Source organism: Salminus brasiliensis, chromosome 14 (genome assembly GCF_030463535.1).
Source record: "Salminus brasiliensis chromosome 14, fSalBra1.hap2, whole genome shotgun sequence".
NCBI lineage: Eukaryota > Metazoa > Chordata > Actinopteri > Characiformes > Bryconidae > Salminus > Salminus brasiliensis.
In genome coordinates, this window is record NC_132891.1 from 4,902,743 (window position 1) to 4,925,255 (window position 22,513).

General features: G+C 40.6%; 1 protein-coding gene across 1 annotated transcript; it reads left to right on the forward strand.

Moving 5' to 3' along the window:
• The first annotated feature begins 2,462 nt into the window (after positions 1-2,462).
• LOC140576865 (rab GDP dissociation inhibitor alpha) lies at positions 2,463-19,517 on the forward strand. Its single transcript, XM_072696526.1, has 11 exons — positions 2,463-2,779; positions 5,249-5,356; positions 7,235-7,334; positions 8,083-8,217; positions 8,942-9,140; positions 9,753-9,884; positions 9,989-10,088; positions 11,000-11,171; positions 11,434-11,578; positions 13,085-13,139; positions 14,179-19,517. The coding sequence occupies exons 1-11, from the start codon at positions 2,735-2,737 to the stop codon at positions 14,329-14,331; spliced, it is 1,344 nt and encodes a 447-aa protein (XP_072552627.1). The 5' UTR covers positions 2,463-2,734; the 3' UTR covers positions 14,332-19,517.
• Positions 19,518-22,513: the final 2,996 nt, after the last annotated feature.

Genomic DNA, 22,513 nt, shown 5'->3' on the forward strand with positions numbered 1-22,513 from the left:
CCTGGGACACCATAGCAACTGCCTGGCAACCAACTAGCAACGCCACAGCAATCACCTTAAATTCTAGAGCAACCACCTAGCGACATTAGAGCATCCTTCTACTACCAATCACTCTGCAACTACCTAGCAATACTATAGCAACTACTTAGCAATACCCTAGCAACCACCTGGGATAGCACAGAAAATCACTATGTAGCAATCACTTAGCAATTCCATAACAACCACCTGGATACCATGGCAAATATACTAACACCACTGCAACTACCTAGCAATACTATTAGCAACCACTTAGCAATACCATAACAACCACCTGGATACCATAGTGAACATACCAACACCACTGCAACTACCTAGCAATACTATCAGCAACCATTTAGCAATACCATAACAACCACCTGGAGACCATAGTGAACATACCAATATGACTGCAGCTACCTAGCAACATCACAGTAAGCGTCTGAAATTCCATAGCAACCACATAGCAACTACTTAGCAACACCATAGCAACCACCTGGGATACCATAGCAAATCACTACTTAGAAATCACTTAGCAATTCCATAACAACCACCTGGATACCACAGTGAACATACCAACACCACTGCAACTACCTAGCAATACTATTAGCAACCACTTAGCAATACCATAACAACCACCTGGATACCATAGTGAACATACCAACACCACTGCAACTACCTAGCAATACTATCAGCAACCATTTAGCAATACCATAACAACCACCTGGATACCATAGTGAACATACCAATATGACTGCAGCTACCTAGCAACATCACAGTAAGCGCCTGAAATTTCATAGCAACCACATAGCAACATTATAGCAACTACTTAGCAACACCATTGCAACCACCTGGGATACCATAGCAAATCACTACTTAGAAACCACTTAGCAATTCCATAACAACCACCTGGATACCACAGTGAACATACCAACACCACTGCAACTACCTAGCAATACTATCAGCAACCACTTAGCAATACCTTAACAACCACCTGGATACCATACCGAACATACAAATACTACTGCAGCTACCTAGCAACACCACAGCAAGCACCTGAAATTCCATAGCAACCACATAGCAACATTATAGCAACTACTTAGCAACACCATAGCAACCACCTGGGATGCCATAGCAAATCACTACTTAGAAACCACTTAGCAATGCCATAGCAACTACCTGGGATACCACAGGAAAAATAGCAACATCAGTGCAACCATCTAGCAACATCCTATCAACAACCTAGCAATACTATCAGCAAACACTTAGCAACACCATACAACCACCTATTGCAACCATTCTGGCTTCTCTGCGACCCTGACCACTAAGAAGTGGATAAGAAGGTGAATTTTTACTGCTATTATTATTTTTTATTATTGTCATTATTATTAGGCATCACATTGTTAACAATTATAATAAATGAGTTATATCTAAACAAATAATTAATTATGTACCAGATCATATATATATAGTAAACATACCAATATGACTGCAGCTACCTAGCAACACCACAGCAAGCGCCTGAAATTCCATAGGAACCACCAAGCAACATTATAGCAACTACTTAGCAACACCATAGCAACCGCCTGAGATGCCATAACAAATCTCTACTTAGAAACCACTTAGCAATGCCATAGCAACCACCTGAGATACCACAGGAAACATAGCAACACCACTGCAACTACTTAGGCATCGCATTGTTAATAATCATATATAAACAAATAATTATATATTCCAGATCATATATATATATATATATATATATATATATATATATATATATATATATATATATATATATATATATATATATATGATCTGAAATATCTAATTATTTGTTAATATATAATAAACATTTGTTATATATATAATACATGTATATATATGATCTGGAATATATAATTTGTTTATATATAATTATAATTTGTTATATATAATATATATATATGTATTATATATATAACAAATGATAATTATATATAAACAAATTATTATATATTCCAGATCATATATATACATGTATTATATATATAACAAATGTTTATTATATATTAACAAATAATTAGATATTTCAGATCATATATATATATATATGATCTGGAATATATAATTTGTTTATATATAATTGTCATTTGTTATATATATATATATAGTAAGGTGAAACTCCAAAAGATCACATGATTTGGGTCAAAAAGAGGAAAATAAAAATGGACAAACTGCAAAAACTAAAGTTGTGCAATTCTGATATTACCTCATACCCCACATGGCAGATTATATTTGAGCTGTTAGGGAAAAGAAAACAGCAAAGAAAAAGCATTGCCAGGGCTTGCCACACACACACACACACACACTCACACACACACACACATACACACACACACACACACACACACACACATCCACAAAAAGGAAGGGATTCAGCAGGGAAGGGAGGGGGAATTAGGGCGGCGCCCTATTTGTCGACGCGGAAGGATCTGTGTTGGGAGCAGCGCCGTTACGCGACGTCGAGGCAGGACGAACTACGGCTTTATATCTGCTTATTTTCCGGAGATTAAAACGATCATCTCACGGGATTAAAATTAGGATCGGGCTTTTCTGACATTTGCTGAAGTGTCACCCAGATCTGGACACTTTCTTGCAGGAAGGACAGGAAGACACGCTCACACACACTCACTCACTCTCTCTCACACACACACACACACGAATACACACGGTCATAATGGATGAGGAGTATGATGTGATCGTTTTGGGCACTGGACTCACGGTAAGCCAGCTGATCATCAGAAAGCACAGCACTGCGTTTGCAGCCTTGCAAAACGAGCACGTGCACGTTACATGGAATAGTCTTAAAGCACGAGGACATCTGCATCACGTCTCGCGCTGAAGCCCATCTTGCCAGCCTCCATAATGCAGCCGCCACCGTGCATTATGTAATGTCGACACTCATGCAGATGCTGGACTCTTAAAACGACAAAACGAGGCTGATTAGTTATAAATACACGAGCTTTGATGCACAGTGCACGGCTGCTGCTACAGTTTATTGGGGTTTCAATGACATTATGCATGGGGTTGATGCCTTCTGCGCTGGGCCTGGGTCTTCAGCACCACTGCTTGAGTGATTTTGACACTTTGCATGCTTTTCCATTCAGAATTGCTTATATAATGGAGGTTTCCCATGGCTGGCAGCTCGATCAGGCCTAGGCACAGCTCCATTGAAGATGCTACGTGGTGCTGCTAAGGCCCCTAACACGCCCTTCATTTTCCTCTGCAGTCTAGTTCAATGCACTGTCTGTACACAATACAGTAGCTGTCATCAATGGTCTTTTATGTATGTGCCAAATCCACTCAGGGTGGTTGTATTGTAATACCTGGGTCCAGTTCCCATAGGCTGTGTAGAAACAAAAAGCCTGTGCTGTATAGGAGGGGAGACTGGGGGCAATTGCAGCACTCGTTTCTTGCATTAAGCCAGTACTGTGCCCTCCTTGACCTTTTAAATACCAGTTTTAGGTATATCATGGTATGAAATTTGATGGTTATCATAACATGTAAATATGGTATTAAACAAAAAATGCAATCAAACAGAGAATCTCGCCAGTTTCTCACTATTTTGAGTGTGAAAACCAAAAAATCAACCAATTAATGGAGAAAATAAAATAAAAAAAAATAATTAGTCATTAGAGAGTTCAACTGTATGTTCAGCATTTGTTTTTATGAATAAATAAATATGGAAATATTTACTTTGCTAGACTTTTTTAAGGAAAATATTTATGAAAATACAATAATATCTAATATATAATTATTGTATTTAAATACATTAGAAAACATTGAATTTATAATATTATTATGTATTCTTTTTGTGTTATTTAATATATATAGAGATTTATTATTATTATTATATTTTCATAAATAATCATTTTTCCAAATACAATTTACATATACTTCCATAAAAATAAAAAATAACAATTGTAGAGTTTATCAACAGCAAAAACAAAACTTTTTTAATGCTTTAAGGGTCATTGTAATTGATAACAATAAGAACAATAATAATAATAATCAGAAGAAGAAGAAGAACAACAATAACAAGAAGAATTGTGAAATGCAGTATACTATGATCCAAACCCATGATCTTTTCTGACGGTATCGTACCATGAAAATCGCATACCGCTGCAACCCTGTTGCAGACCCTTCGGGCCCTTTTATGTGCATCACATTGCTGATGAGTAACATTAGTCAGCAACACACTCATAATCAATAATTGATGGACCCAGCGCAGTGGAAACTGGACTACTTTTGCTACAGTGCCCTCTCTGGTATGCAAAGCCCAGGACAGATTATAGGACATGAGCTTTAGATTGTAGGGTAGCGGTGGAGAAAGCTGCCAGCTTTGCTCTATGCATGCAATTCTAAGGGTGGGGTTCAGGGGGGCTGGCCTTATCCCAGGGTGCACCTCTTTTGGCGCCGTTTGCCAGCTGATCTGTGGTCTGGGAGCCATTCTGTGCTGCCTGCGCAGTGCAGAGTACTTCCCCAAGTTCCTCTATCTCAGCCTTTAGTCTGTCTAACATGGCTTCTGCGTTGTGGATGTGGGATGTGAGTGTGGGCATGGTGTTTTGGTGCTGAGGGTGTATTCATTAAACTACTAACCCTTCTGAAATTAGTACTTCTCAAAAGGGCTTCCTTTATAATCTTTCTTTGTAAAGCACGTAGAAGTGATACACCCTTAAAAAAGAGGGTTCTTTAAGGGTTCTTTGCCTGGATAAATGGGAAATCTGTATGTATATGGTTCCTTAAAGAACCATTTCAGCACTACAGAGCTCTGCGATGCACTGTAATACTGGGTAGTGCCTCACTTTGTGCTCACGAAAGCTTCAGTTCTCCTTTATGATTCTGGTCTATATTAACCAGCAATCCTCGAACCATCACTTCTGGCACCAAGAATCATGCCACGCTCAAAATCACTGTTCTGATGGCTGATGTGAAAGTGACCTGAAGCTGCTGACCCGTATCTGCATGATGTTATGATACTATTGGCTGATTAGATAATTGCATGAGTGAGTTGGTGTACAGGTGTTCCTAATAATGTGCTAGTTTACATGTAAATAAAGATTATTATTATTATTATTATAAGCAGTTTAATATTATTCATTAACTTCACCAGTCCTATAACTTCTTAGTGAGCTTATAGTGTTTATTTTCCCTTGTGTGTGTGTGTGTGTGTGTGTGTGTGTGTGTTCAGGAGTGTATCCTGTCCGGGATCATGTCTGTGAATGGAAAGAAGGTCTTGCACATGGACCGGAACCCTTATTATGGTGGAGAAAGCTCCTCCATCACCCCACTGGAGGAGGTATGTACACAAAACACATCTGTGCTGTTTATTAGTAAACAAGCAGCGTCCTCAGATAGACCTCTCTAAACGTCTGAAGAACATTCCAGAGCAGATGACGAGGAACTGAATAGGCAGACCAAGACTCCGGGTGTCTCACACCTTTCACTGAGGCAGACCAAGACTTTCACTGAGGCAGAACAGCACTCGGCTTGTCTCACACCTTTCACTGAGGCAGAACAGCACTCGGCGTGTCTCACATCTTTCACTGAGGCAGAACAGCACTCGGCTTGTCTCACACCTTTCACTGAGGCAGAACAGCACTCGGCGTGTCTCACACCTTTCACTGAGGCAGAACAGCACTCGGCGTGTCTCACACCTTTCACTGTGACAGACCAAGACTCATGTGTCTCACACCTTTCACTGAGGCAGACCAACACTCATGTGTCTCACACCTTTCACTGAGGCAGACCAAGGCTTATGTGTCTCACACCTTTCACTGAGGCAGACCAACACTTGGAGTGTCTCACACTTTTCACTGAGGCAGACCAAGACTCATGTGTCTCACACCTTTCACTGAGGCAGACCAAGGCTTATGTGTCTCACACCTTTTACTGAGGCAGACCAACACTTGGGGTGTCTCACACTTTTCACTGAGGCAGACCAAGACTTATGTGTCTCACACCTTTCACTGAGGCAGACCAACACTCATGTGTCTCACACCTTTCACTGAGGCAGACCTACACTCATGTGTCTCACACCTTTCACTGAGGCAGACCAACACTTGGGGTGTCTCACACTTTTCACTGAGGCAGACCAAGGCTTATGTGTCTCACACCTTTCACTGAGGCAGACCAACACTCATGTGTCTCACACCTTTCACTGAGGCAAACCAACACTCATGTGTCTCACACCTTTCACTGAGGCAAACCAACACTCATGTGTCTCACACCTTTCACTGAGGCAAACCAACACTCATGTGTCTCACACCTTTCACTGAGGCAAACCAACACTCATGTGTCTCACACCTTTCACTGAGGCAAACCAACACTCATGTGTCTCACACCTTTCACTGAGGCAGACCAAGACTCATGTGTCTCACACCTTTCACTGAGGCAGACCAAGACTCATGTGTCTGCGCTGTCCTGACTGAACTCAACTTATACTGCTATGGTGGCTTTCCATAATTTTTTGAAGCAACTCCCAGCCTTTTTGAAGCACCCCTACCATCACCTTTCAGCAAGGGGTGACAGTATCCAACAGGAAAATATCATCAGTATATTAAATTATCCCACTATTGTGTATTAAATTATCCCACTATTGTACTGTAAAGATTGGCGGCAGACAGTGGTTCATTTTCTATGGTGTGTAAACCTCTGGCAGCTAGATGGCAGTGTTGTACTCTTGTCTTCAGATCTCACTGTTCTGATTGGATAAAAAAAAATACTTTTCTTTTACTCAGATTCTTTGCAAACGATGGTGTGTTTATATAAAAAAATTGGTATTTTTTGGCTTACGGTATTGCAGTATAGCTCAGTATATTGAACGGAAACCCCTGTATTGTGGGTCCGTGCCAATACACAGCCCTAGTATAAAATCCAATGTCCAATAAATAAAAAAATACTATCTCATACTATTGTGGTAGTTTATAGATTAGTGTGTTGGGTAAAAGTGTTGGATTAACTGCAACCCAAGCTAGGCCGTGTTTTCTGACGTTGGTATGAGGCCAAAGTCAAGGAGACAGAGAGAGAGAGAGAGAGAGAGAGAGAGCAGTGGTGTCATAGAGGCTGTGGAGCCTGACTGTGTGCCAGGAGGACGGCCTGCTTTGATGCACAGCTCCTGCTTTGGCTCGTAGCCTAGTTCCCGTCTCTTGTGGCTGACGTTGCATTTGCTCCACAGCTCTACAAGCGCTTTGACCTGCCGGACAGCCCACCAGAGTCCATGGGCAGAGGCAGAGACTGGAACGTCGACCTCATCCCCAAATTTCTCATGGCTAATGGTGAGTGGGGGTCAGTCATTCATTCGAGTGTGCACTTGTGTTCATGTTAATCAGTGGTTGAGCTTAGCTCTATAAATGTTTGTGGACACACCTTCTAATGAACACACCCGTTGCTGACAAAGATGTGCAAATGCACACACACACAAACACATACAGCCAGTAGAATACCTCCATCCAATACTTTTGGGGAGCTGGGGATAAGGTGGCGTTGTGATCCTCCAACATCCTGACCCAATTGCAACTGCAATGCTTCAAAATGTAATAAATGAACAATAATGACGTGAATAGTGCATTTATACTATATGGTCAAAAGTATTGGGACACCTGCTCATTTATTATTTGTTAAAAAATATCTGTTTCTGTCTCTACTGTACAGAGAGTCCTGTTCTATTGGCAATACTTCTCTACAGGTACTAGACAAGCTGTGTGTGTGCATTTGCACATCTTTGTCAGCAATGGGTGTGACTTAAAAGAGCTGAATGCATTCATTAGAAGGATGGGAATAGGCCTTTCTGGAGCAGATAATCATGAACCTATTGGCACCATGACTAATGTCACGCATGGGCTAGAAGGGTATAAAGCCCCCTACTATGGACCTGTGGAGTAGTGCAATTGTGATGATTTTGGATGAAAGAACGAATGTGCAGGTGTCCCAATACTTTTGTCCTTTTAGCAAAAAAGGAGATGCAAGGAGATGCAAGACCGTGACGACATGCATGTTTCTACCTCTGTGTGTTTCTCTCTGCAGGCCAGCTGGTGAAGATGCTGCTGTACACAGAGGTGACTCGCTACCTGGACTTCAAGGTGGTAGAGGGCAGTTTTGTGTATAAAGGAGGGAAGATCTATAAGGTGCCCTCCACAGAGTCAGAGGCTCTGGCTTCCAGTGAGTTGGCCTGGTGCCTATGATGACGTTCACTTTGCATGGAAAATTGTTTATTTGAATTTTCAAGCCATTGGTTCCAGGACGTTTTCCATGAATCTGCAACCCAGCACACCTGGGGCCCCTGCTAGTGGTTTATAGATGATCTGATGATCATCTTATTATTAAATTAAGTTAAAATTTAAGACTTTAAATGAACTGTAAAATATTTAAATCAACAGAGTTTTAGCAGATCTGTAGATAATCCACAGGGGACCCCCCAAATATTGTGATGTAGGGCTGCACGATATATCTTTTTAGTGCTGTTATTGCAATATGCACATGCATATTGCAGGATGTGTGATTATATCTGCCTAATACTGTTTATTTTACTGCAATATTGGATACACAGAGTGCATTAATAATATCATGACATGCTGAATTATTGGCTTGTGGTGAAATTTGGTGAAAACCGCTGTATTTTTAATATCGCAAAAAAAAATCAGCAATATCAGTATATCCAAAATCGTGCAGCCCTATTCATTCCCTTCATTTATTTACTCGTTACAGCTGCGCTGTAATACACTAATAAACAAATGAACCACAGCACTGCATGGTTTCAGCTGTTCCCTGACCCAACACAGCTGATCCAGTTCTGGAAGTCCTCAGCTGTTGAGTAGGCCCAGCAAAAAAGCCATTTTGCTCAGCCTGAATCCTCTGATGTTCTTTTTCCGTCTGTCTGTGTCAGATCTGATGGGCATGTTTGAGAAAAGGAGATTCCGGAAGTTCCTGGTTTTTGTGGCCAACTTTGATGAGAATGACCCCAAAACCTTTGAGGGAGTGGACCCTAAAACCACCACCATGCGAGACGTGTATAAGAAGTTCGATCTGGGACAGGATGTGATTGATTTCACGGGTCATGCCCTGGCCCTCTACAGGACAGATGAGTAAGTGCGTCCAGCAGAGGAGAATGTCCACATTGCATAATATACACACTTTAATACACTATATGGACAAAAGTATTGGGACACCTGCTCATTCATGGTTTCTTCTGAAATGAAGGGGATTCAAATGAGTTGATATTGCTTTTGTTGGAGAAACTGACTCTGCTGTCCAGGGAGGATTGATTGCATTCAGCAACAAGAGCGTTAGTGAGGTCAGGATGTTGGATGATCACCACCCCATCTCATCCCAAAATCCCCAACTTATCCCAAAAGTACTGGATGGAGCTCCACCATCCATCATTCCAGAGAACAAAGTTCTTCCACTGCTCCATAGCTCAATGCTGGGGGGCTTTATTCCCCTCTAGCCCACGCCTGGCGGTAGGCAGCATGGTGCCAATAGGTTAATGTTTATCTGCTCCAGAGAATCAGAAATGGGTGCAACTTAAAGTAGCCGAATGCATTCATTTTGAAGGGGTGTCCACAAACATTTGGACATATAGTGTACATTTTTTTATTATGATAATCACATTTGTATATGTACTTACTATACTATATATATATGCATACTATAGTAGAAGTAACCTCTCTCACCCTCCTTTCCTCCCTCTCTTTCAGTTACCTGGACCAGCCTTGTCTTGAGACCATTAACCGTATTAAGCTATACAGTGAATCACTGGCTCGCTATGGGAAGAGCCCATATCTGTACCCTCTGTATGGGCTGGGAGAGCTGCCTCAGGGTTTCGCCAGGTAATCACACAGTTGTCTTCTTTTTTTCACGGACACACACACTTCTATCACAGACACACACCTTCACATTCATCCTTTGGCATTCGCTTTTCTTATTCTATCAGATTAAGTGCAATCTATGGAGGGACCTACATGCTCAACAAGCCGGTGGATGAGATCGTTATGGAGAATGGACGTGTGGTGGGAGTGAAGTCTGAGGGAGAGGTAATGTCACATCTTTCTATTCACAGAAAGGTCAAATTTATTCATGCAGGATTAAAGTAGAAATGTAAAGCCAAGTGAAATCTGAGCCATGATTAAAGCCATTCGATCAATCAGACTTTATTTATGTAGCACTGTTCAGACAACTTTCAGAGAACGATTGACTTAAATTTAAAAATATTTAAAATATAAAAATAAAAAATATAAAAAAACTAAAAATAAACTAATAAATACATTAAAAATGACAAAAAATACAAAAGACGATAGAAGTATGATAATAAAATAAACAATAAAAAATGATACAAGTCATAACAATTAAAATAAGTTAGAAGTATTATGTAAAGTAAAATAATGTAAATGTTAATTAAGTAAAAATAGAATGAAAACCAAAATGAATCAGTAAAAAAAATATGAACCTGGTTTTGATGATGTACACTTTCATTTTTACACCATTTTACTAGACCAGCATCCATGTCCCCATGATCCCAATCAGGATCCCCTTGGCACTCTCATATGTGAACAACCCTTCTTGAGGGCACGTTCACCCAAAAAGCTTACATTACCTTCTGTCCAATCTGCTAGATTGTCCACCCATGGGACAACCCATTCAGCCAAACCCTTCCTGTCCATCCAACTGTCCATCCATATTTTTAATATACTGTAAATATTGCACAAAAACTTGCATCTCCTAAATGGCAGCTTTACAAGAGAAGGAAAAAACCTTTTTAACTGTCAGTGGAGTCAATGTACAAAGATTATTAAAGATTTTTGCATGATTAAGTGTGCTAAAAAAATATTTGAAGTATTTGCAAATGTGTAGAATAAACTTACAGTGGACAGGGGTGTAAAACCAAGGGTTGCTGATTGCTGATTTGCCAGTTGATGGACCATTTCCTCTGGCTTGTCTTTCCCAGGTCGCTCGCTGCAAGCAGCTCATCTGCGACCCCAGTTACATTCAGGACCGCGTACGTAAAGCTGGTCAGGTGATCCGTGTCATCTGTATCCTCAACCATCCAATCAAGAACACCAATGACGCCAACTCCTGCCAGATCATCATTCCTCAGAACCAAGTGAACCGCAACTCTGGTGAGTGACTCTGTGCTCCTAGTAGAACATGTGTTTACTTATTTATTTATTATACTTATTTTTTTCCACCCCCATTTCCCTGCCTCTTATTTTTACTCTTAGGTGATCCTGGGTTGATGATATGTCTTTTTTATATAATAAATATTAAATAAATATTAAAAAAGAAATATAATTTTATATAATAAAAATGTTATATATAAAATTCTTTTGAAAACTATAATTAAGAAGAATTGACGAGCATCTGTTTTTCTCTCTCCTCCAGATATATATGTGTGTATGATCTCCTATGCCCATAATGTGGCAGCTCAGGGCAAGTACATTGCCATAGCCAGCACCACTGTCGAGACCAGCGACCCGGAGGCTGAGATCCAACCCGCTCTGGAGCTGCTGGAGCCCATTGACCAGAAGTCAGTCTTTCATACCTCTGATTCTGATTATTCTATTAACAGCTGCTTTACTCATTTGTGTTTCTACAACAACTTAGTGAACTAAAAAGACTCTTTTCCATTAACATCTGCAGAAAATGTGCTGCCTTTACAAAAACACAAGCCCCTTTCATGCCCATTCAAAGCCCCAGGAACCTTTCTTTCTAATGAAGTTAGAAATCTGGCTTCTCGGGGCCCCCGGTCTAAATGTACACAGTAGGTCTTATGAAGATCTTCCTAAACTCTAATAAACGTCTGCTGTATTTCACCAGTACTGCTCTCCTCTCCATGTGGAATGGTAGGTCCTAAAATCACAAGGCTAGCATGGCTCCACCCTCTCTTTAAGTCTGAGCAACCTAGCAAGCTAAAACCAAGGGTAAACCTGGTGAGCTGAGGGAACGACTGCCTCACGTTTCCCGTCGTCCCCCGCGTCCAGTTCCGACGCCAAAATTAGTGGCTAGGTGCTTGGGACAGATCTCAGGTCCTAACGCTGACCACCGCACACCCCTACCCTGCCCAAACCGACACAAACCGGCCGCCAAAGTGGAGAAGCGGAGAGGTGCCAAGTGCCGAACAGGGGGGACGACGAGCCTGTATCTATATATGGGCTGGTAACTCGGTTCCAGATATCAGAACCTCAGTAAAGCCTAAAGATCTGTGGCCCATGTGTGTCGTCGTCCCTCACGTCCAGTGCCACCTCCAAATTTATTGGCCAGGTGCTGGGACAGATGGGAGGTCCCGACGCTGACCACTGCACACCCTTCACTCTTCAGTGAGAGAGTGCTGTCAGTCATGTACATTCATTAGAATATTAAGACCACCAGACTGTTCTCAGAGAGGTGTAAGGAGTGGATTGTGGTGATTTTTGAGAGTTGTTTTATTAGATTTCTGCAAAATAATAAAATATATAAAAATCTAATATATTAAAATGTGTTCTCAGGGGCTTTATCCATGTCAACTAGTGGAAAAATAAATGTGAGATTTTGCATGTGAGTAAAATATGAATATATATATATATATATATATATATATATATATATGTATATATATATATATATATATATATGAATATGAATAATATAAAATATGAATAAAACATATAAAAATAACACAGTTACTGCAAAATGTAAATAAACAGAGAGCAATAGAGGTTGATGTAATAGATTTTCTTCATGTAAAATACAAAAAGTAAAGCTTGACACCCTTAAATCCTGCAGATTTAAAGCACCTTTAGTTATTAAGCGATATAAGGGACAACATTTACGGCAATATGAAAGCTAAAACTGGTCACAGATCAGAGACTTATGTTTATAAGGCTGATTACAAGTCAGGATCTGTCCTTAAAAGAGAAAAACAAAGTGTGTCTAAAGCCTGTGGTTCCTTGGGGACTCTCATAAACCAGACTGGGTCATAGAGAGTCAAGTGACATTGCCTCTGGGGATTTCCTTTGTTCCCCTCACACGTTGCTCTGTTTGATTGGTTCTGCAGGTTTGTGGCCATCAGCGATCTGTATGAGCCATCAGATGATGGGTCGGAGAGTCAGGTCAGTGTCACAATCCTTATTAATCATTATCCGAATCGGCCTGTTTAGGAAAATGTACCACAGCCAGCAGCAGGAACCATAAAGGTGAATGAATAAACCAGTAGGCACTGGGTTTGGAGAATCCTGAGCTGTGGTCCCACGGTTCTGTTTGAGAACCGCTGTTGAGTTTAAAAAGGAGCAGTCATGCTTTATCCTAAGGTGTCCCAATACTTTTGTACTTTTGGGACATCTGCTTAACCATTTTTTCTTCTGAAATCAGGGGGGTTAAAAAAGAGCTTATCTGGCATGGCTTTAGATAGACAGATGGGCTAAAGGGTTAAAAAGCCCCCCCCGGTACTTTTGGCATCATCAGAGTGTTTACCAAAAATATATACACTGTATGTCCAAATGTTTGTGGACACCCCTTACAATACATGCATTCAGCTACTTTACGTTACACCCATTGCTGACACCGATTTGCGAACGTATTGGCAGCATGTCTAATGCCAGGCGTGGGCTATAGAGGGGTATAAAGCCCCCCAGCATTGAGCTGTGGAGCAGTTGAAGAACTGTGCTCTCTGGAATGATAGATGGTGGAGCTCCATCCAGTACTTCTGGGATGATTTGGGGAGTTTGGGATGAGGTGGTGTTGAGATCATCCAAGATATCACTAATGCCCTTGTCGCTGAATGCAATCAAATCCTCACAGCAAAGCTCCTCCAAAATGTAGTAGAAAGCCTTGCTCCCTGGACAGTAGAGACAGATACTCCAACAAAAGCAGGATCAGTTCTTTTTAATACCTTTAATATCAGAAGAAACAATGAATGAGCAGGTGTCCCAATACTTTTGTCCATTTACTGTAATATAATTTAATCTTCATATAATCATCTGCTGGTTGTTTTTATGTATTAATATTATTATTGAATTATTTTTATTCTGTTAGATTACTGAGTTAGTGTACTGTAACAGGGTGGTATTTTCTATTGTAATCTGTATGGCTATCACAGTGTTTGGGGCCCTAAGGATAAATTCCACCCTTTTTGGCCCTTCGTCTCCACAGGTCTTCTGCTCTAGAGCGTATGATGCCACCACCCACTTTGAGACAACCTGCAACGACATCAAGGACATCTACAAGCGCATGACGGGAACTGACTTTGACTTTGAGAACATGAAGCGGAAACAGAACGACGTGTTCGGGGAAGACGAGCAATGAGGGTGCGGGCCGCAGTGTGTGTGGGAGTGACAGGTCGAGCGGGGTGAGGCGAGGGGGCAGGGCACAGGGTCATCTCTGGAAAGCATTGATGGAATTAAGGAAAGATTGAGGTTTGAACCTGTAGTTAAACCCAATATTGCTGTTGTCAACCCTGGGACCCCCCCTGCAGCCCACCCGGTTCTACCTTCACCTCACACATGCACACACAGACACAAACACATAGCCTTCTCTCTGAAACCTTCCCTTTTACATCTTCTGCCTGTCTGCGCTGCACTTTTCATGCTGTACATTTCCGCCATTTCCATTTCCGTTCTGTTTAGTTCCTTGTGGTTTGAGCGCTCCTTAGTGCACCGCGGAGCAGAATGTGCCGGGTGGCTCTGGATGAAGCTGCGTCGACATATTTGGTTAGTTTAAACTGGACATCGTTTGCATGTATCGTCTCTGAAGTGGCTGACTTTAGTCTGAACAGCTGATACGCAGCACATTCTAATAGAGATGCATAAAATTATGCAATATATTTAAATATATAAAATTTTATAATAACCTCCATAAGGTCATACAGCGTTTCATTGCTGACCTCAATCAAATTTAACCTGTTTTAAGCAACTGAACACACTTAACCTAGGGCTCGGAGTGGACTAAGCCACTGCCACTATGATCAGAGCATTGCTGGTTCGCTGGTGCTCGCCATCAGCAGCCAGAGTCAGAGAGAGCACAATTGGCCTTGCTCTCTCAGGGGTGGGTCGATGACATTTCCTCCCCACATCACTCTTATTGTAGTGTCGGTCAGCACGGGGGTCTGCTAGCTGTTGAATCGGAGCTGCCTATAGATGCTGCATCAGTGGAAGTTCGAAAGAGGCGGCTGACTGTATCGGATGTATCGGAGGAGTGCGTGCTAGTCTTTACTCTTTTAGTGCTGGGGGCGTTACTAGTGATAGGTGGAGTTCACATGAACAGGGATTGGGTAATTGACCGTCCAAACGGTGTAGAAAAATGGGGTACAATTAAAATTTGTATTTTATTGTTATTATTTATTTAAACTACAAGTTTTAAGCTATCTTAACTATTTGGGAAGCGAGAAAAAGAAAGGTTATGAAGATTGTGGACAAAATAGAAAATTCTGTGGCTCTTTTTTTGAAGACTGCCTACATAGAGACTTGAAGACATATGCATTACATATTAATACTAACAGTTCTAAATAATAATAATAATGATTATTATTATTATAGCAAGAATATTTTTTATTTATTAATAATGACACAAAAAATATCATTATTTTAATTATAATGTAATTATAATAATATAAATATTATAATTCATAATCATTATAATGCAGTAGTTATTTATATTTATAAACAGCAGCAACATCAGTAAATATCTCGTTAGCACATTACATAAGGTGTGTCGTGATGTAAATGCAGGTTAAATTACATCTATAACAATGTTATAAAGTCTAATTCCCCAGTAATAGACAAGGCCTAACTAAACACATGTCCGTCACTGCAGTTTAAGGGTCTTTGACCATCCATTACATCCCGAAACACCTTTTGTCATCTTATAAACTCACATAAGCTGTTCATAACTACTTGAGCTTATTGCTTTTTTACATACATCACTCGGTGCTTATGCACATGTTATAAAGTCCCTATGTAGGAACCCTCCAAATAAAGACTCAGTGAATAATGTTACACGACTCTTCACGCCAGTTGGAGTTGGCTTTTCCTGGGAAAGCACTGGCCTTCAGTCCTGGAAAGTCATGTGTTTACGATTTCACCCATTTTCTCCATGCACAAGCCCAGTTGCTGTGCTTGTACTGCATCACTGTACTGGAGGGAAGCCTTTGCTGTTGGTGTGACCAGCTGTAGTGACAGAAAGGATCTTGAAAACTTGAAGCATGTTGAGTGAGATGCACAGATCAGGATTGTTCGGTGGTCCACAGTATGGTTACGGTGAAGGTTAACTGATATTAGCCCTGGTTTAGGAGCGGAAGCAGCAGAAACTGTGTGAGGAGGATGTTGCGATGTTTCTGGGAATGTAAGGGAGGCAGTAAGACTGAGAGAAATACAGATATGTGGTAGGAAAGTGAAATGTGAAGCGGTGGAGATGGGAATGGAGTCGTAATTGGTGTAATTGGTATATAAGTGACCGATATAGTTGTGCGGCATCAATCCCCTCATTGTCAGCCCCGTAACGGAACTTAAACTGTGAACTGTGAGGGTTTACAATTAGTTGCCAACTGGACGAGACTTGTCCAGTCCCACATTACAGTAAAAACACCCTCTGTCATCCCTGGCTGTTAGAGACACTTTGGCTGTGCCCTTGGCGTTGGCTGGAAGACCAGTTTTCCAAATGTAAATCACACACTGAAGAAAAGTGCTGCCGTGAATTTACTTAGTTGAAATGTATGGATGTAGATATATATTAATAAAATTTGATTAGATATGAAATGAATTAAATTACTGCCATATGTATATTAACTGAAAGGCTATGATTGCTAATGTAAACAGTACTCATCTCATTAGATTGTATTGTTAAGTATGAATAATACATTCAACAGCAAATGAAAAAAGGCTCATTTTAATACTGATCATATTTACATAGAGCAGGAGGCTCTCAAAAAGCATAAAAAATCATAAGCAGGTATTAGCTTGAGGCTAACATATTATTATACAATATTCTACTTTTATAATGTCAAAAATAAACTGCCAATACATTGAAAATAGAATAATTAAGATGTGAATATCCATAAGAAACCTTAATCTTCAGTACCTTAGGAAGTGTTTTTTTTAGCAGTACCATAAAATAACCACTTTTGCTTCCATGAAGAACCATGTTTGTAAGTGGGACCTCACTTACAAACCTCAAAGAGTCTTCTGAAGCACCTTTATTTTTCAGAGTGTATAATAAGGGGCTCCGAGCGGCTCAGTGGAATGAGGCGCTGACTGTACGGAAAGTTCGAATCCCAAGTCATTCTGCTTTACCATCAGCAGCCGGAGTCTGATAGAGCACAATCAGCCATGCTCTCTCTGGGTGGGGGAATGCCGCTCTCTCCCCTCATCAATCCCATTGTGATGCAGTGGATCCGGTGCTTTCCTCAGAGTGCATTGGCTGCCTATTGATGCAGCATTGGTAGTTTGAAAAAAGGCGACAGCTGACTTCAGATGTATCGGAGGAGGCATGCTCCTACTGACAGGGGGAGTACTAATGAGTGCTAATTTGGGAAGAAAATTAGGTACAAATTAAATTAATAAAATTAAGTAAATTCAATGCATCACTTCTTTTTCAGTGCGGCTCTGGAAACTCCTTTAAAACTTTCTTTAAAGTAAGATGAACTACAGATGGTACCTGTGCAATATTAAAAGCTGCTGTGGAAGTGCTGTTGTGGCCTGTAGGGGATGATGGGCTGCTCACATTCTTTAATGCATTGGGAATAACCCCCAGATCAACCCCTAACAGTCAAATCACTCAGAGATTTGTGTGCCTATTAACAACACTGCCACAGTGTTCCAGACCAACCTTTGGGAATATAGCTCTCTATAGGTCTCTATTTTCATCCTGACACTCTGACACTGCTTTTCCACTGTCACGCTGCTTTCCATCCCATAGTTCTTCTCTGCATACTGTACGTCACGCATTTGTAGCTTGAGTTTACATCGTTGGAGTTGTAGGACAAGATAACTGAGTTATTGATCATTCGCAACTAGCCTGTATTGCACAATGTATTGCAAAGTGATCGTCCTTGTGGGTTCTTGTGATGTAGAATCTCTGAACATCGACCTCGGATACATTCCACATATGCCAAGCGATGCACCTGCGGCTTTCGTTATTTGTCACAGTCTGATCTTAAAGGGGAATTCCACTGAAATACGACATTGTGAAATTCTGAATGACAACCCTGTTACGTCCTAATGATTGTGGGATTGTCGTCCAGTATTGATTATATACATAGCCTTTAATCAACCTTATTTAGCTTTACCTTCAACCTTGTACATAGGCCCACACTTCACCTTATTAACTGCAGCACTCCACAGACCCTATAATAGAGCCCTGTGGGACTCCAAATAAAATGCTAAACTGATACCACCAAACCAAATGATTCCAACTAATCATAGTTTCTGCATTATGATAATAACATGTTAATAAACATTATTGTTAGGGTTAAATTTTTTATTTTACATTTTTTTAAGCTTAGAAAAGGCTGCAACCCACAACCTTCTGTTGTTCTTGCTACACCACACCTCTGAGTTAGTATCAGCTGGCTGAAAATGCACACTTCCAGGCCATTTTAGTGTCTACCCTGCTCCCAGCACTCTTGATCCAGCTTATCAGATCATTAACAAGCCTTTTCTGAGCTGAAGGCTGCATGTCAGAGCAGGAAACCACTAGACTATGCAGGACAGGGGGGGGTTTAGCAGTCCTCCAAGAGCGGCATTAGGAACCATTGGTGTTACGATGGCATTGAATTTGCTAAGCATTGATCATTTTTGTGTTCTTTTACAATCAGAGTCGGGACGTTTGGTGGAATCCCCCTTTAACCTTGCCTTAAAACTGGACCATTATGACATAACATGAGCACCAGTCTCCATCAACCCATACTGACCTATGATCTTACTCACACTTACACACTCACACATGAATACCTTCTCTGAAAAAAGGCGAGCCTCTTTGTTGCACTTTGTAAAGGTCTTAACTTGGTCTGTGTTTACCTGGGAGAGAGTGGTCCTGTCATTGTGGGTGGGGTCAGTGTATGGAGACTATGTGCCTGGAGATGGACTCAAATGACTGGAAACTAAAGCTTCTTAGGGGTTTTTTTTGTTTGTTTGTTTACTTTTTCTTAATGTTTCTCATAAAAGCTGCTTTTGGGATTGTGTTGGCCATACTTGCGTTAATTTCTTGATAACCCATTGATTTCTATTTATTTAATTGATAAGAAAAGAAGAAGATTTGCTTGGTGCCACGTTCTTTGGTTTAGTAGGACAAGCAGAAAATCCACCGTGACACAATCTCTCTCTGTCTCTCTCTTTTGACTGACCTAACATGATGTAATATGACTGATGAGTAGTCGGCCCTTGGGGTCTTCTCTGAAAACTAGTGTGTGAACAGTACCTAATGTCCTCTTAAACAAATGGAATTAAACAGATGTATGACTTTAAATGATATGAAACAATAAAGGCACATGAAAAACATGAGTGTGTGGAGTGTTGGGTGAAGTCTGTGTTCTGATCGTCTGTCACCTAAACGGCTGAAGCTCTCCCTGATGCCTGGCACACTCTGTTTATGACCGCTTGGAGAAGGCTTTGGCCGAAATTGGCATTTTTGAACACACTCATGGTGGACTAGTGCATTCTAACCATGTATGTAGTTGTGGGGTGGACATCTTGACCCCTGGGTCCATTCACCACCAGTGGAAAGAAATCAGAGTTGGCAGGTACAGGCTGCATAGGTGAATGCACAATGTGGACAAAAGTATTGGGACACCTACTCATTCATTGTTTCCTACAAAATCAATGGGATTAAAAAAAGACTTTATCCTGCTTTTATAGCTGCCTGGAGGAACTGTCTCTACTGCCTAGGGAAGGACAAGGGTTTCTACTAGATTTTAAAGGCGCATTGCTGCAAGGTTTTGATTGCATTCAGCGATAAGAGAGTTTGTGGTCAGGATGTTGGAAGATGACCAAATAAACTCATCCCAAAAGTATTTGGTGGAGCACCAGCCACCGTTCCAGAGAACATAGTTCTTCCACTGCTCCACAGCTTCACAATGCGGGCGGGGGGGGGGGGGGGGGGGGGGGGGGAGGGCTGGCTTTATACACCTCTAGCTCATGTCTGGCTTTATACATTTGCTTATCTGTGTCAGCAATTGGTGCAAATGAAAGTAGCTGAATGCATGTGTTAGAAGGAGCGTCCACAAATATTTGGACATTTGGATATTTTATCTGTGTTGTCATGGTAATGCCTGGTGCTATTAAACATTGCTGTAAAGAAATGAGCAATTTTACACCAAGCCCTACTCTGGATGACACTGTTTGCATCTTAGCTACTGGGTTACGCAGACATATGCAAAATAGAAGGGGCATCCACAAACTTTTGGACATGAATGACAAAAACTGATGGTCACAAAGACACTTAATTTAAGAGGACTGAGTGGACTGGGGAACTGCATACATCTAAAAACATTACCAGTGTTTGCAGACTACATTAAATTATGTTATTAAAATAAAAAAAAAAAAGCTTGTTTTTATGATATGGGCACTAAAAAATACACCACTAGATAAAACATTAAGATAAATAATAAATAAATACAAAATAAATAAAAAATCTTCCCACTGCTGCCAGTGAGTGGCGCCACCGTGCCTTAAGAAGAAAAATTGGCAGAAGCCAATTAAATCATCTGTTTATGGAAGCCCAGTCCTGCCACTATAATAATAAAAACAAATAAATATCCAGCACCTATTTGTTATTTTTTAATATTATTAAGTCAATATTTCAAGAAATGCCTTTGGAAAAAAAATAAAAACCCAATTTCTTTATTTACTTTATTTAAGGTTTTTTTAAGGTTACAATTTTGTAAATGCATGGTCTTATATTCATATATATTATATTTAAGTATAATTAAGGATGTGATCAAGAAAATAAACGAGTGATGCCACAGATATTTTATTTTCAGGGTATAAAATACAGATATCTGTGATAGCAGAACATTACCCAGAAGATCACACTGCCTGCACCAAGCTTGCCTTTATTCCACAGTGCTTCCAGGTACCATTGTTTTCTACAGGTAATGACCCACATGTGCCGAGCAGTCCACAAGATCCCAAAAACCAGGGCTGTGTCCCATTTGTGTACTACACTATAAGGTATAGACTACATACTAATCTTAATAGTGCGGGTTTGGCAGGTAAGTACACACTATATTAACATACCCGGTTATTTGCACTAACAGGGAGTGATTAAGTGTTGCTATGGCAACATACATCACTGTAAGTTCTCCAGCTGCCATTGCAGCATCATTATCTGCCATATTTTTTTATAATTTCACAAAAGTAGCTCCTCCCTTTCCGTTGCGCACTGCATTGTGGGATAATGGCGTCTTGGATATTTGAGTATACTCAACTTTGACACTTCATACTCAAAGACTAGTTAGATCAAGCTGCCTTCTTCCATTGCTCCAAGATCCTGTTCCACTACTCACGTGTCCATTGTAGGAGCTTTTGATGGTGGACAGGGGTTAACATGACTTTGACCAGTCTGTGGTTACACAACCCACTGTGCAGCAGGGGGCGCTGCAATGTGCTGTAAGACATTTTCTCCCATGACCATCATTGTCCTTTTCTGCTTGCAAATGGACCACTGCAGCATTTCAGAAGCTCTACATGTCTACATTGTTTAGATCATGAATGCTCAATGACCTTTCTAGAGCATGTTCTTCTATTGGTTCTTTTTATAGAAAAGCATTCCCTTCTAGATAACTTGTTCAGATAATGGCATGTTCTAACATCCCTCTTATATGAAGACCTTCTTGATAATGTCTACCATTGTCAATTCTGGCTGATGGCCTTTCAATTGTCCTTCCAGGAACATGTTCTTCTAATGCATGTTCTTCTTTTCCCAGTGCCTTACAGTCTAGATAATAGTCTTTCAAAGATTGTTGTTATAGACAAGGGCCTCTCAATGACCCTACTCAAGCATGTTCTTCTAATGGTTCTCTAATGTCAAGGCCTTCCATTCTAGATAATGATCTTATAGTGACTCTTTTAGAAGGTCTCTCTGTGGCTCTACTAGAGCATGTTCTTCTAATGTCTCTCTAAAACCAATCCTTTCTAGACAACAGTCTTCCAGATGTACATTCTAGGTGATAGCCTTTCATTCAATGGACCTTTCAGGAGCATGTTCTTCTAATGTTCCTCTAATGTCAAGGCCTTTCATTCTAGATAATGACCGTTCAGTGACAATTTTAGACAAGTGCCTTCTAATTGACCATACCAGAGCATGGTCTTCTAATGTTCCTCTTATATGAGGGCCTTCCTTTCTAGATGATGGTTGTTTAGTGTCTCATTTTGACAAAAGCCTCTCATTGGCCTTCTTTTAGCATCCTTCCAATGTCTCTCTAATATCAAGGTCATCCTTTCTAGACAACAGTCTTCCAGATGTCCTTTCTGGGTGATGGCCTTTCAATGGTCCT